The sequence below is a fragment of the Daucus carota genome, chromosome 2, assembly GCF_001625215.2.
Source record: "Daucus carota subsp. sativus chromosome 2, DH1 v3.0, whole genome shotgun sequence".
In the NCBI taxonomy this organism is placed as follows: Eukaryota; Viridiplantae; Streptophyta; class Magnoliopsida; order Apiales; family Apiaceae; genus Daucus; species Daucus carota.
Genome location: NC_030382.2, coordinates 58,603,773 through 58,619,045, shown reverse-complemented (window position 1 = coordinate 58,619,045; position 15,273 = coordinate 58,603,773). Strand labels below are relative to the sequence as shown.

The 15,273-nt window shown below is 33.7% G+C and overlaps 3 protein-coding genes across 5 annotated transcripts; 1 reads left to right on the top strand and 2 right to left on the bottom strand.

Moving 5' to 3' along the window:
- Positions 1 to 505: 505 nt before the first annotated feature.
- Positions 506 to 3,160, bottom strand: LOC108209487 (uncharacterized). The gene is made up of 6 exons (XM_017380416.2): positions 2,390 to 3,160; positions 1,869 to 2,028; positions 1,587 to 1,774; positions 1,244 to 1,367; positions 964 to 1,094; positions 506 to 851 (listed from the first exon to the last, which is right to left on the bottom strand). Exons 1-6 carry the CDS (start codon positions 2,618 to 2,620, stop codon positions 717 to 719), a joined length of 969 nt encoding a protein of 322 aa, XP_017235905.1. The 5' UTR covers positions 2,621 to 3,160; the 3' UTR covers positions 506 to 716.
- Positions 3,161 to 4,949: 1,789 nt separating this feature from the next.
- LOC108209486 (digalactosyldiacylglycerol synthase 2, chloroplastic) lies at positions 4,950 to 7,723 on the top strand. Of its 3 annotated transcripts, none has more exons than XM_064088500.1 (7): positions 4,950 to 5,090; positions 5,211 to 5,250; positions 5,654 to 5,847; positions 5,996 to 6,262; positions 6,355 to 6,707; positions 6,971 to 7,430; positions 7,512 to 7,723. In XM_064088500.1, exons 4-7 carry the CDS (start codon positions 6,008 to 6,010, stop codon positions 7,569 to 7,571), a joined length of 1,128 nt encoding a protein of 375 aa, XP_063944570.1. In that variant the 5' UTR covers positions 4,950 to 5,090; positions 5,211 to 5,250; positions 5,654 to 5,847; positions 5,996 to 6,007; the 3' UTR covers positions 7,572 to 7,723. The 3 variants fall into 3 exon arrangements, with proteins under 3 accessions (XP_063944570.1, XP_017235904.1, XP_063944569.1); XM_017380415.2 differs by having other exon boundaries at positions 4,953 to 5,090; positions 5,522 to 5,847; XM_064088499.1 differs by lacking the exon at positions 4,950 to 5,090 and having other exon boundaries at positions 5,134 to 5,250.
- A 3,629-nt stretch (positions 7,724 to 11,352) lies between these two features.
- Positions 11,353 to 13,248, bottom strand: LOC108207899 (E3 ubiquitin-protein ligase At1g63170). Its single transcript, XM_064086952.1, has 3 exons — positions 12,938 to 13,248; positions 11,706 to 11,829; positions 11,353 to 11,562 (listed from the first exon to the last, which is right to left on the bottom strand). The coding sequence occupies exons 1-3, from the start codon at positions 13,246 to 13,248 to the stop codon at positions 11,353 to 11,355; spliced, it is 645 nt and encodes a 214-aa protein (XP_063943022.1).
- Between the last annotated feature and the right edge of the window lie 2,025 nt (positions 13,249 to 15,273).

Here is a 15,273-nt window from a genome sequence, read left to right as displayed (position 1 = left end):
AATATTAAGTTTATTTAATTTATGTAATTTAGCTATGAATCAGACTTAATATAATAATATTAAATTTATTTTATCTATACTATTTGATGTTTCAAATACTCTGAAAAATACTCCAGAATGAAACATCATCTTAGCATTTCTCTTTTTCAACTTAATTATGTTAAATTTTTTAAAACATAGAATTTGAGTTATAAAAGTAAAAAGACCTCTTGCACCGCTTTAGCAAACGTCAGACTTCTGATATTGGATGCATGGCGCATGCAGCATGATGTGTTGTTAAATATGCTCACTGCATGGTGCTGCCCATTTAATTTGATGCTTACACACATTTATAATAATAATTCTTCTTCTCTGTGTATATGCCTTTTTAGAATGTGAAAGCACCGCGGTTCTAGCATTGCACAAAATTCCATAGTCCCTGATCCTATAATTACAATAATGATGTCTTGCAACAATTATGTTTTTAAAATTCATGTTCATATTTATTTTGGTTGGTATTTACATCACCTGCAAATATGCAACATATTGTAAAATTGTCTTCTAGACTCAAACTAATGAGCATGAAACAACATGCATGCGGGCTAAACCTACGATTTTCTCTAATTTAACATGCAAAACCAAAACTAAATTAGGGCTAATACAGTTACACATGTACATATTCTTTAGCATGTGATAGAGCACAACATTTACAAGAGCTAGAGCTTTCAAAATTAGGATTAGGCGCCTTGAGTTGCCTCTGTCAATGTTAATCTGACACCTTCTTCGAATTTCATGGGAGAAAAGCCTAGTACTCGAATCAGCTTGCTTATATCCATTGATATGTCAGCAGGGGACTTGACACCGCGATCAATCTGAAAAGTAAAGACCCATTATCAAGAGTGTAGGATGCAGAGAAAATGGAAAACAAAAAAATTGCAAATCCTGCTTGGGGAACTCTTAAGTTAGGGTTCCATTAGTACTTACTAATGAAGCTGATATTGGTTTGAGTAGTGAGCTTTTATAACCTCTAACAGCTGCCACAGTCTCCGCCATTTGGAGTCGCGATACTCTGTCTGGCCCCCCAACATTAAGAACCAACTGCATATTGTTACAATCTGGACATAACACCATAGTTCCAAGTGGTTACTATAACTAATCATTACAGCTCAAGTGCCTAACATACTAATTACAAAGCATAAATATAGAAAAACGGCATATAGAACGTGTAACCGATGTTCAGAAGCTGAAATGCTCAATTGCAAACCTGACATCCATCTGCTAATCAATGTTTGTATGATAGTAATTACATCTTTGATATAGATCGGGCAACGGAATTCATCACGACAGAATTCTACCTCTCGTCCCTTGGCAAGAAGACTATCAAGCCACTGCATTCATTAGGCATTCAACCATAAGATTTTCAGATGATATTCATCCAAAATCTAGCATACGTTTCACTTTAAAGAGCTAAAATTTTAAAGTTCAATGTGAATAATTCGGCTTCTCTGATTTACTAAATACTACTAGTAAGAAAGAACGACAAACTAATTTTTGTAGCAGTTGACTAAATACTACAGAAGAGAAGGTATGTCTTAATGCTAATGCACCTGAACCGGAAGCGACTTACGAACAGGTGCAGCAGTCTGTGGCCCGTATATAATACTGCTTCTCAGAATTGCATAGTTGGCCCAGTTTTCGGAAATGAAATGTTCTGATTCGACTTTGGACTTCCCGTATACATTCACTGGAGCAGTCTCGTCCTCTTCCGTGTAGAAGGCTTTTACCCCTTCATAAACTGCAGTAAAGATGAATCAGAAGAGTAGTTTATATTCCTGAAGTGTAGAACAGAGCTAGGTAATCAGAAAACTAAAGAGTCCTCAATTTTGTACCATGATCAGTGGAAAGATGAATCAGAAGAGTAGTTTCATCTTCAAAGCTACTAAACCATTCGATAAGTGCAGATGGCACGTTGACACACATAGCAGTAACAGGATCCATCTCGCAGGCACGAGGAACAGAAAGTGCAGCTAAGTTCACCACCACATCAGGCTGAAATTTTATACAAATTATCCAACATAGCGAGAACAATAATAACAAATCTTCAAGTTAGGCGCACCATTAAAAGATAAACAGACCAACACATTGGGAAAAATCATAACAAAAGCTAGTAAAGTTTGATAATAATGTGAATTGAGTTGTAATTAAGAACACACAGAAAAAACATAGATAAATTATAAAAACATAAAATCAGACCAATCCAAACCAAATGTACGCGAACATTCCTCCTCCTTAATTACCAAAGGTGGTCTAGGGTTCGGTTGAGCATGCAAAAACGCACTAACATAGAAACAAGAAACATGCATCACAATAACCAGAAATAGCATAAAACATGAAATGCAGAGAAGTTTACCTGGCCAAATTTTACAGAAATGGCATCAAAACCATCCCCGTTTCGTAAATCAACAGGAAAAGCAAGACAATGGGAATGAATGGCTTTAAGCAATGGCTCCGGAGGAAGATGTGAGTGATGCGTGAATGCTAGATCAAAGTCTTGCTCAAGGGCTACATTTGATAATCCTTCTAAAAGATGTTGACCTACGTACCCTGTGCCTCCAATTATTAATACCCTCTTGCAGGTCATCTCTCCCTCTGCTTCTCCTTCCTTTTTCTCTCTCTGATGTGTTTTTCGCGATTCTATTGTTTGTTCATGTATGTGATTGCTCAGAACCGCTCAGATTTCAATCCGAATCCTTAATGCAGGTTGTTGCAGAGCCATTTTCTGATTAATGCAGAGTATGTATTGAAAATTGATTCTCACGAACAACTTTCTTCTATTTCGAAGGATTATATTATGACAAATTTGACTTGGTAAAATATACATCTTGTCATTGAATAATTGTTAAAATATATTGTATACTGTAATTGTTCTTGAAATTTAAGGTGATAAATTGGATACCCTATCGAATGAGCTGATAATCGAGGCCCAAGTAATCTTTTCCTAAAAAAAAGCCCATGTTGGGTTAGTGTTCATTTGCCTGCAAAAGATTTTTGGTTAAATTCAATTTAGCATATTTCAATAATATTTTGATTGATATGTGAAATGAGAAAGATCACATTTATGATATTGACTATAGAAACACGTTTCACGACAGAATTAATAGACCTTGTACTCTGACTGGTCCCTCTTCTCTGTTAAGGATAGTAAAGCAATGGCTGAGAATATTTCCATGATTAAAGAAAAGTATAAAGTCAGTGAAGGCAAATAAAGCGAAGGCTCCAGAATATTTCCACGCCTCAAGTACTAAAACAAAGCCAAGGCACAAGATACTTCCAACTTCCAAGAGTGAAGTAAACTAAAGTTCTATTTGCTTGATAACAAGGGTTGTTTTGGGCTAGTTGGTGTTGCAGAAAATGTCGTTTGCAGTTCCGACTTGGGTTCTCTGGCTGCAAGCTGCCTACAGTCTGTGGACTTTTCTGAGGAATGCTAAGTTCTTTCGAATACCATTCATCAGCATGAGCATGCTGTGGCATGGCTATGATCGTACTTGGTTTAAGCAACGAAAGTATCTTCTGCTGGACGGTATGAGCAGAGAAGGAGGCGGCGATTGGCAGGACTACGACAATGCACAAGAGAAGGAATCCCACTCTTTCTCCTTTGAAAATGGTTATGACATGAGGTTTCAGCTCAACAACAACAAGTACAGGTTTTGTGCCTCGTTCGAGACAGGAAAGCCTCTTAAGTTCCTTCATTTTGCCAAGAATTATCATATCGCGACTGAGGATATTGTCCTGATGGGAAAATACCATCTGGTTAAGGCCGTGAAGCCGGAATCCATGTTGAAGTATATTTTGATGGGAGGAACCATAAAGACCTGCGAGGAGTATTGCATCGTCGACAATACCAGCTCTGAGCTTCTGAATGATAATTTTATGAGAATTCTGTCCATCTTTCCCTTGATATTGCAGGCTAAAGGGTTTGATCAGTTTTCAACATTAGTAAGTGCGTTATTTGTGGTGATCGACATTTTCTCATTTTATTTCAATTTTGTTTGGCAAGGTGCTAAGGCTGTTACTTTCCAATTCGGAAAGCTTTTCATGGGAAGGTTTAAGGTCAAATACAGAGTGTTCATGCATGAGCTTCTCAGCACTGGCAGCGATTCGTTCATGTTCTGTGATGATTCGGTGAAAAAATCCTACTATAAATCAGTAGACAAATTTATGGTTGTTAGGGGCTGTGAGATACCTTTGGAGGCCACAACTGCTCCTCTGACATCTGACGAAGTCGGTGATTTGCCTCAACGTCAAGAAATCAAAATGAATCTGAATACTTTCGTCGTGGAGACTGAAATGGTTGCTGAAGGTTACTACAATATCACCATAACAGACAGTAACAACTATAGTGAGACGAGAATGTTCTTGTCAAAGAAACTGACAAAAAAAATCATAAATTATTTCATGTATTGTAAGGAGACTGATAATTACCCTTTCCGCGATCTTTCCTCACACTCAGTTCATGTGATAAACCCGATTAAGGCAATGGTCGAGGGTGTCTTCGAATGGGTTTTAACTGTCCAGTTAGGACAGAAAGTCCGGTTGTTTTTCGCTTGAAGTGGCTTCTTCTTGGATTCCCTTTTCTACTCTACAGTTGGATCATTTCAGAAATGTTGCATGCCAGGTCTAATGGTCTTCGATTGTTCAAATTCTACTTAATTTCTCACTTCACTTGTGCTAGGTTTCTATTAAATTGTTTGCTTATTTATCCTTCTTATTAGTTAAGCAAGTGTTATGGTTCATGTTTGGAAGGCTTTAATAAAGCAGGTGTTTACGATTTGTCTCTATATTCTTGACTTTTATTTCTGTGATGACAAATATAAGGTCTTAACTATTCACAAGTTAATCTAGCTTTGGAACCACCACCACCACCTTAAATTAGGGATTTGGCAAAAATTAAGAAATTGTATGGGCTGATGCTGAAGCCCAAACTATATTTTCCTGATGAAAGCCCATGTTAGTATTTGTTTGATCAGATTTCTTTTCTTCTGTTGTTGGATGATAAGTGTCCAAATCAAGCAAGGGATAAAGAAAAAGATAGAAGAATATATTGTATAAAGGTAAAGAGAATTTTATACTGCAGGCTTGCAACCACTAGTTAAGTCAAATAATTAATTTGTATTTGAAATCACATATTTTATCTGATCATCATCTTTTAGTGTTTCTTCTTTACTTGCTAGGCTTTCAATTCATCGATCGCGAGGACTGAGAATAGTTGAGGTATTTTCTTCAGCTCCACCGTTCATTATTTCCGAATTTTAGGTTTCTGCGTGTGTTCTGCATAAATTTAATATTTTAGAACTAGTTTTGCAGTTTAGAGCAAGTCTTTGTGCTTAGGGCTTAGACTCCACGATCATATGAGGATTAATTAGCGATTCTCATTCATCGATTTCCTGTTATAAAAGAATTGAAGAGGAATTATAAGTATGGAGGGCCGAATAATGAAATTTGCTTTGTTTATTTAAGTTCTCCGTGTTATCATCATGCATAGGTGGTGGATCTGAGAGCAAAAATAGATGTTGATTTCATGACTGAATGGATAAGAAACAACATATCGCTATATTTACTACTGCGAGCCTTCCATGGATGACTGGAACTGCCGTTAACCCTCTCTTTCGTGCAGCATGCCTTTCGAAAGATGAGAGATGGGATGTTACTCTGGTGATTCCTTGGCTGTCTAAGAGAGATCAGGACTATGTGTATCCCAATAAGATCACATTTGACACGCCCTCAGAGCAGGAGATTTATGTACGGCAGTGGCTTGACGAAAGAATTGGGCTTAAGTCTACTTTCCAAATATTGTTTTATCCTGGAAAGGTATTTCACAATACTAATACTGTTTCTTGAAATTTGAATGAGCAAGCACTAGTGTTATCTTTTGGAATACACAAGTCATATGCCCAAATCCTTTACTTAAACCTCTCCTAAACACATGTTAACTAAGGCACGCCTCTTTTTTAATCAGTTTTCCAGAAAAATGGGGAGCATTTTCGGTGTTGGAGATATTACAGAAATCATCCCTGATGAAGAGGCAGAGATCGCTGTCCTTGAAGAACCAGAGCATTTAACATGGTATCACCACGGAAAGAGATGGAAAGTAAAATTCCGCCTTGTTGTTGGAGTTGTTCACACAAACTATTTGGAATATGTCAGAAGAGAAAAGAATGGGAGAATGCAAGCATTCCTTCTTAAAAACATGAATAGCTGGGTTGTTAATATCTACTGCCACAAGGTAAGAAAGAAGTGATAGATCAAACAAAACCACGAGGCTAAACTGCTTTAATATAAAAGTGAGTCTTAGTTCTGTTATTTAATTGGTTGCAGGTCATAAGGTTATCTGCGGCTACCCAAAAATTTCCGAGATCTGTTATCTGCAATGTTCATGGAGTAAATCCAAAGTTCCTTGAAATTGGCAGGAGAAAGAAAGAGCAACAAGAACAACTTGGAAATAAGGCTTTCAGAAATGCTGCCTACTACATTGGGAAGATGGTATGGAACAAGGGTTACAAAGAGCTACTTCAACTTCTTTGTTCTCACCAAAAGGAGCTCAAAGAACTTGAAATTGATTTATATGGCAGTGGTGAGGATTCTGATCAGGTCCGGGAAGCTTTCCAGAAGCTGGATTTAAAGGTTCAAGTTCATCCTGGGCGTGATCATGCTGACATTGTATTTCATGAGTAAGCTTTTCACCGATCTTAGATTTTTCACATTAAAGATTCTGATCCTTTTTCTTGACAATCCTCTTACAGCATTGTCAGCCTTCTGACATCCCTTTTGACCTATTAGTTTCATCAGAAATTCTTCATCTGTTGCCTTCTTTTTTTTTGAACTATAAATTTGTTATCTCATTTGTAAACACATGCATATTTGCCTTATTTTCCTTTGTCAGCATGTTTGAGATTGCTATTTATTAGCTTCTGCTCTGCTTTTCCCGTTACAGCTATAAGCTTTTTCTTAATCCAAGCACGACGGATGTGGTTTGCACAACAACAGCAGAAGCACTGGCTATGGGCAAATTAGTTGTATGCGCCAACCATCCCTCAAATGAATTTTTCAAGCAGTTCCCAAATTGCAAAATGTTCGAGGACGGGATTGGATTTGTAGAAGCTACATGCAAGTCACTTGCTGAGGATCCCAGCCCACTAAGTGATGCGGAGAGGCACAAACTGTCATGGGAGGCTGCAACAGAGCGGTTTTTAAGCGCTGCAGAGCTGGACATTGCACTTAAGAACAAATTACCTGAGACTCCAAATCATTTTATCTCTAAATCCTTTTTTGTTCTGAGGAATCTCGAGTATGCATCTGCATTGATGCACTACATTGGATCTGGACTCTTAAGTTCAAAACCAGATGAAGAACAGCGCAAAGAGCTCGGCTTGGCTACACCTTCTACGCAAAAGGTATTCTTAATAAGATAACAAGATTCAGTGATATACTGTACTATCATAATATGAGACTGTACAATTTTATCAATGATGCAGGAATTCTCCTTCTGTGCTTGCGGTTTCGGTGGTTCATGGAAGAGGAAAGATGGACGCTAAATGCTCAAAACGTTTGATTGGTTATTTTGTGTTAGAACATGTATAAGCTTTGTCATTTTTTCAAATCCCGGCAGATGATAAAGTATTAACTGAACTTTTCATTTGTATGATGCTTGACAACACTGCTGAAAAAGTTGCGGATTAACACGTTACCGACTTGTTTTCAATAACATTTATGCTTGTATACTCATACACATTCTCTTTTTTTTTTTTTGGAAAGAACGTACACATTCTTCAAATCGGTTATAAATAATACACAAAAATCCGCTATTGTAATATTTCGGTCGAGACTCAACTAAAAATGTGATATATTGGCCAATCTAGCTATCTTTTATTTCTCATATTTACCCTCACATCACAAAACACAGATCAAATACTTTAAATTCTGGACTAAAAAAGCAAGAAAAAATCAAAATTACAAATTGAAATTAGTCAAATTACAACAACATATATCGAATAAAATAATTATGATACTACGAAAAGACTTCCATACTTATTAGGATTATGTAATATTTTTATTTAATAATAATAATTATTGTTATACTACTATGAAAAGACTTTGATATTGATAAAAAATTTGTTATATAACGATTATCTTACAAACAGGATTATATTGTCAAAAAAATTATTTATTTTAAATTTAAGAAATTCAAACAATTTAATTTATAAAACAAATCTATAAAATTCCAATCATATTTCAGAACTCAAATAAATAAAAATCCCATATTAATACCAAAATTCTGAAATTTAGTTATTTTATAGTATTTTTAATTCAATGATAACTATTATTATAATATCGTAAAAAAACTTTCATAATAATTCGGATATTGTAATATAATGATCATATGACAACAAAATTATTTGTTTTAATTTTTAAAACTCAAACAATTTAATTTATGAAATAACTATAATTTAATTATCAGCATAAATTTTTATTAAAATATTATTTTTATTATATTACTAGGCAATGACTTTCTATAAAGATGAAAAGGTGGTGATAAAACTTTCAGACAAACGCAACTTTATCGAGAATGAAATTATTCTCAATTGTCCAAATTATAGTCATATAGTAAAAGAAAAACTCACAAGACATTGTCATTAATATTAATATATATTAGATTTTAAAGGTCCAAATTATAGTCATATAGTAAAAGAAAAACTCACAAGACATTGTCATTAATATTAATATATATTAGATTTTAAAGGTCAAAATAGTTTTCCTAGATCCCATTCCGCAAATAGAAACAACTTCACAAAAAGTTGTTCTATTTCCTTATGAGAATATAAAAAATTCTCCTGCTTCCTAGATCCCATTCCGCAAATAGAAACAACTTCACAAAAAATTGTTCTATTTCCTTATGAGAATAAAAAATTCTCCTGCTTTTCAAGGTGATCAGTGAACTCAAGGGTTCTCTTCCTTCTAATTAATTTGCATTACAAAAATCTCAATCACAGTTATAAAAAATACCATAATTCTGCCACCCATTTTTATACAGTATATGATCAGAAAAACTATAACACTACTATTAGTACTAATAATATAGATAATGTTGTAAAACGGTAAAAAAAAATATTATGAAACGATAAATAAATATTATGAATGGTAAAAAATTAAATAATCTGAATATCAAACAGGTGGATAATGTTCTCGATAACTCAACATTTTGAGCCATAAATCTAAAGCGAAAACCATCAACATATATAAAATAATAAAATATTAGCGATAAGTACCAAAAACCTACATAACTACAAAAATCATAAAACAAACAACTTAATTACGATTAAAAACAATAATAACAGTTCAAAAACAAATATCATACCGAAAAGATTTAAAATGAAGATACCGAAAGATGTTACTAAGAAGTAAATAAAAATTTGAATTTAAATTACATGAATATATAATAGTGTACAGAATAGAGGTTGCCATTCGAAAATAAGTAATTATCAAAAACTGACTGCTAAATACAATAAATTATATAAAAAATTATTGAAAAGTTTATATTTGTATAATATTTTATGAAATAAATATTAAAAAAATAATGTCTGTTCGTTATTTAGTAAAAATATATACTTATTTCCAGATACAGTAGATATATTTTTAAAAACACAATAACTTATTTCTATTTAATATTTACTTTTAAACTTTTTCTTTTATAAAAAAAATTAAATATGAAATTTTAAAATATAAAAAAATTATTAAAATATAACGACTTCTATGCTTGTAAATTGTGTCATAATCAACCTAACATTATATTAACTCTCACATGTACGGATTTATTACCAGACACCGACACACGTGTTTTTGTAAAAAAAAAAATTTGACATTTTTAATTTTTAACATTATAATATTTATAAAATTATATAGGGATAGTTTTCAAAAATTTGTTTAGTGTCCGGTAAGACCAGTAATTTGATTCTCAGATATCTTTTCTACTCAGCGCCTCTTTTATTAGTACAAATTAAATAGAGAGGAATGATCGGAAGTGAAGCAAATGTATACGATGAAATAGCTCAACGAGAAAGTTTATATACGGGAGATTCGTGTTTGGTTTTACTGAAACGGCGGCAGCCAAGGCTGTTAGCTTTGATAGCTAATATTTTCGAAACTTTCCTAATTATCTTGAGCTCTGGCTTGTTCATCAACAGCCCTTGCCGGTCATGAGGTTTTTGATGAACCGAGGCATATTTCAGGAGATCACAAAGCATGGTTCCATGGGGTATGCTCAAACTCCATTGTCTCGCTACTAGCTAAATAACGGGCTACTGGCTAGCATATTGTTGTTTCAAAGCAGCTCTTTTATCGTAGCTACATGATATATAATCTGAGTTCACATGTGCTAGCTGGATGACCAAACCTCAGCATTGGCAGCTGAGAATCCTCATGATAGCAAGCTTATTGATGAGGCAATGTCTATTGATATTAGGAGAACAGTTCCTCCAGTAATTAATGGCTAGTGATCATTGGGTCTTCCTCTATTCTACAATTAAATGATTCAAGTTTAATGCTAAACTATTTCTATCAGGATTTAGAAAGTTAAACAATATTATTAGCGACTCACCAAAAAATCCATGTTTCTTCCAGCGTAGTAGTGTAGAAAAAGAAAAAATATTTCATGGATAAGAGAAAGTGCAAAACAAATATTTCATATACACATCATATAAGTTCATACAGCAGAATCATTCCAGTACATGCAATAGTTAAACACTCACAGTTGAGACACAATATAATTTACCATCCTACCAGGCAACTTAACTAGATTGCAGCTCGATTTCCAAATGGAAGATGGTATACAACCTTACACTTTGCCCTCGAATATATTCCTTTTGCAAAGTGGACAGGTGGCATCGAGATACAGCCATCGGCTTATGCAATCAGAATGAAAATGATGTGCACATGGGAGTTGACGAAGCAGATTTCCGTCTTCGTAGGCACATAGGCATATGCAGCATACCTATGACAAACACAGCAAGATAAGAGTTCATGAGTTCTTGGTTCAGTGATGCTTTAGATGATACAGCTTCATTGAAATCAATAACGAAATTCTAGGTTTGCAATTTTAGTAAAAATAAAGGTTTGCATTAAAACAATTTGTGATTTACTCCCTGCAAATCAGATTTGAATGTGAAACCTAAATTTAATAAACAAGCATTTAGAGGGTGGACTGATTTTCTCGCTGAAGTTTTATATAGTAATAGCCTAATAGTTAAACGTACAAAAGTTACAACAGAGCTGAATCTTGATACAAGAAGCAAGGAGCTAGGAGGGATTTCAATAATTTAACTAGGGTAGTAAATAGCGAAATCTTACAGCATCTTCAAGAGGAAGAACATGCTCAATGGGTGTATCAATGTTGCATTCGGTCATTTTTCCCGTAAGAGGTTCTTCTATCTCCTCATCCTGAGGATCCTCATTTTGTTTTTCACCACAAACACCATGCCTCTGAAACCTGTATCTGGGAATTCTTCGCAGAAAGCTGTCAACTTTTCCTTTCTGTTTAATATGAAAGTTGAAGGATAAGGGGTAAGATATTAAGGACATCATCGATAGAATTACAATTGAGTTATTTACAGCAGCTTGTTTATATAAATATGCATTAATTTCCTTTGTTAAGCATGGGCGGGAAAAATGTTTACCTGATCTTCCATGGCAGAGAGAATTGCATGTTGTAGCAAGAAGCAAATAGCAAATCGAACAGATACCACAGCAGCACAGATAACAACAAAGAACACAACCAAGACCAAGAACACTATCCACAGCCTGGGAAAGAAGTGCGTGCATTATATCAGATAAAAAGGTTCTTCAATCCAGAAATTCATAAAAAGGAAGCATATCAGACATACCAGTAGAGTTGAGGCGAATCATGAGTCAAATTTTGGTCCTTAATATAAATCCAATAGAATCCAATGATCCACCAGAAAAAGAAAAAGACTAAATTTGCAGACTCCAGATGCTTTGTGAGACTGCTGAAATAGTTGCACATCATTAGAGTACATGACAGAGGTCCAGAATTCAAAAAATATAAAGCATAGTCATGTAAGATGTACCCTCTTCACTAGCCTATAATATCTTCACATAACAATATCTCATTTTTATAAGAATATTCCAATGCTTCTTCAATCCTGATCAATGAGTTGCTACTAGCAGGAGCAATTCAATATAACAAAAGGTATATCGCCTAAAGAGGAAAAAATAGTTACCTCGCGTGTTGTTAATTGCACATCACCAAGATAGTTATAAGGTGATGAAGATAACCAAAGTGTAAAGCGTGAATTGTTAATTGCACATTATCAAAATACGCACAAGTAAGATGTGTATTACGTGGTCAAGATTCATATACTAACGCATTGCGCGATTCTTTTCCAATAATATTTACATATATTATTGAATACACAGTAAAAACATTTTTTTGACAAGAAATACCATCTCACTAATCGAGTTGAAAAATGTCCCTCTTTTACCAAAATACGTATAACCAAAATGCGTATTAGGTGATAAAGATTCAAATACTAACGCATTGCGCGACTCTTTTTCGATAATATTTACGTTTATTATTGAATACACATTAAAAACACGTACACTTTTGAGAAAGAGATATCATCTCACCAATCGAGTTGGAAAATATCTTTCTTATAGCACTTGAGTCGAATTTTAATTTAAAAATTGAAGTATATTAAACATTTCTCTAGATTACCTATCAATGATTTCTCAATTTTACTATATCCATCATCACGAAACACGGATCAAATTCATATAATTTAAAATCGGAAGAAATATTTAATAGTATATACAAACTCATCAATTCACAACATCAACACTTAATTACAAATAAATCTAAAGCAGCAAGAGTTACAGAATGAAACACTACCTCGTTTGCTCCTCCTGGCCATGATTAATTACAACATTCGATGAATCAGAATTCTCATCCCTCTCCGTCTGGGCGACAACACGATCCCACTTTCTCTTTAACTCTAAACAAACGCAAACCACATGAATACTACACTGCACTACTCCTACACTAATCCAAACTCTCAAATACACTTCGACAACTTCTTCAACATTCAGAAACATCAATGACGAAATGATAAACGTCAAGCTACATCCGAGATCGGCGAGTAGAGCTTCCCAATCAGTTTGGTGTTGTTGGATGTGCTCGGTGGCTGAGGAAAGATCGGACATTCTGACAAGGCGGCGGAGATAACTACGAGCTGCGGGGTGGGTGGAGCGGTGGTTTGTGAATTAAGGTGGTGGCATCATTATATTTCTTGTCTGGACACGAGTGTTTCTAATGTGGGTCCCACTAGACAGCAGTTTCGAATTTGGAAACCTACGTAAGTCATAAATATAGTTGTCCTTATCCAAATTTGAAGCTTCAGTTTATGGGTTTATCGGATACTCTCATTTTAATTTACATGTCCACTTTTACAAAAATATTTATTTCAAATTAGTTGTCCAATTCAATTTTCAATTTAAAATCATATATCCAAAGTCACATCTACTCCACATATCTCTTATTTATACTCACTCCGTCTCAATTTATAGTCTCTTTTGGAAAAAAAAATTGTCCCAAAATACTTGTCTCTCTCTTCTTTCAATACAACTTTATCTACATATTAATTGTGATTCTTTTGAAACTCAACATTATTCTCACTTCTCAATGCACTAATTCTATATATTTATTGTGATTTTTTTTGAAACTCAACTATATTCTCACTTATCAATGCACTAATTAATGATACATGAGATAAAATTATATCTAACCAACTTTTCTCTTAATATGTGTGTTTATTTCGAAATGGGCCTATAAATTGAGACGGAGAGAGTATTTTCTATTTATATTTCCTAGATCAACTTCATACCATGTATTATGTTCATTTAATGCAATTAATATACTCCCCCGTTTCAATTTACATGTCCACTTTCAAATTTGTTTCAAATTAGTTGTCCACTTCAACTTTCAATACAAAATTATATTTCCAAAGTCAATTACACTCCACATATCACTTATTTATATTTCCTAAATCAATCTCACTCCATATATTTTGATCATTTAATGCAGTTGATTGGTGAACATTCATTTTTTTAAACTGTGTAATTTTTTAAAGTGGACATCTAATTTGAAACGGAAGGAGTATAGACAATCATTTTTCTTAAACTGTGTGATTTTTTGAAAGTGTAATTTTTCAATTTACATGTCCACTTTCAAAAAAAAATTTGTTTCAAATTAGTTGTTCACTTCAACTTTCAATACAAAATTATATTTCCAAAATCAATTACACTCCACATATCACTTATTTATATTTCCTAAATCAATCTCACTCCATATATTTTGATCATTTAATGCAGTTGATTGGTGAACATTCATTTTTTTTAATCTGTGTAATTTTTTTAAAGTGGACATCTAATTTGAAACGGAAGGAGTATTGACAAATTTTCTTTTAAACTGTGTGCTTTTTTGAAAGTGGATATTTAATATGAAAAGGGGGGCATTAAACTCAAGTACCTTGAACAAAATGGTGCCCCACCATCAATCATTTATTGATTCCCTCGCCATTCAATGATTATCTGGAAATTTATTGAATCAACAAATTTAATCCCGTTTTTACGCAGATAATTGTATTCATTTATACAAAAAGTTATTTTTCAGAAAAATATTTATGTGATATTGGGGGATAATAATTTTTATCATTTCACTCTTATAGAAAGAATTATGGAAATTTGTGAGAATACATTTAATTTGAAAATATCCTCGAAAGTGAAAAGAATTTAACATGTTTAAAGAAATTTTTTGAAAAATATTTTATTTTTCAAATATCAGAAAACCCATCATCTTCATAATTGTTGATTTCTGGAATTTCAAAACTAATAAAAATATCAAATATTTACATAAATTTTTTCTAATTATTGAATTAGATCAAATTCATTTAATTCCAAATCGAAAGAAATATTTAACGATATATACAAAATCATCCATTCACAACATCAGCACATGTATATCAAATAAATCTAAAACAACAAGTTACAAGATGATACACACTACCTCGTTTCCTCCTCCTCCTCGCGATGATTATATACAACATTTGATGAATCAGAATTCTCATCCGTCTCCGTCTGACCGTCAGAAAGCACAACACGATCCCACTTTCTTTTAAACTCAAAACAAACACAAACCACGTGAATACCATACTGCACTACTCCCTACAC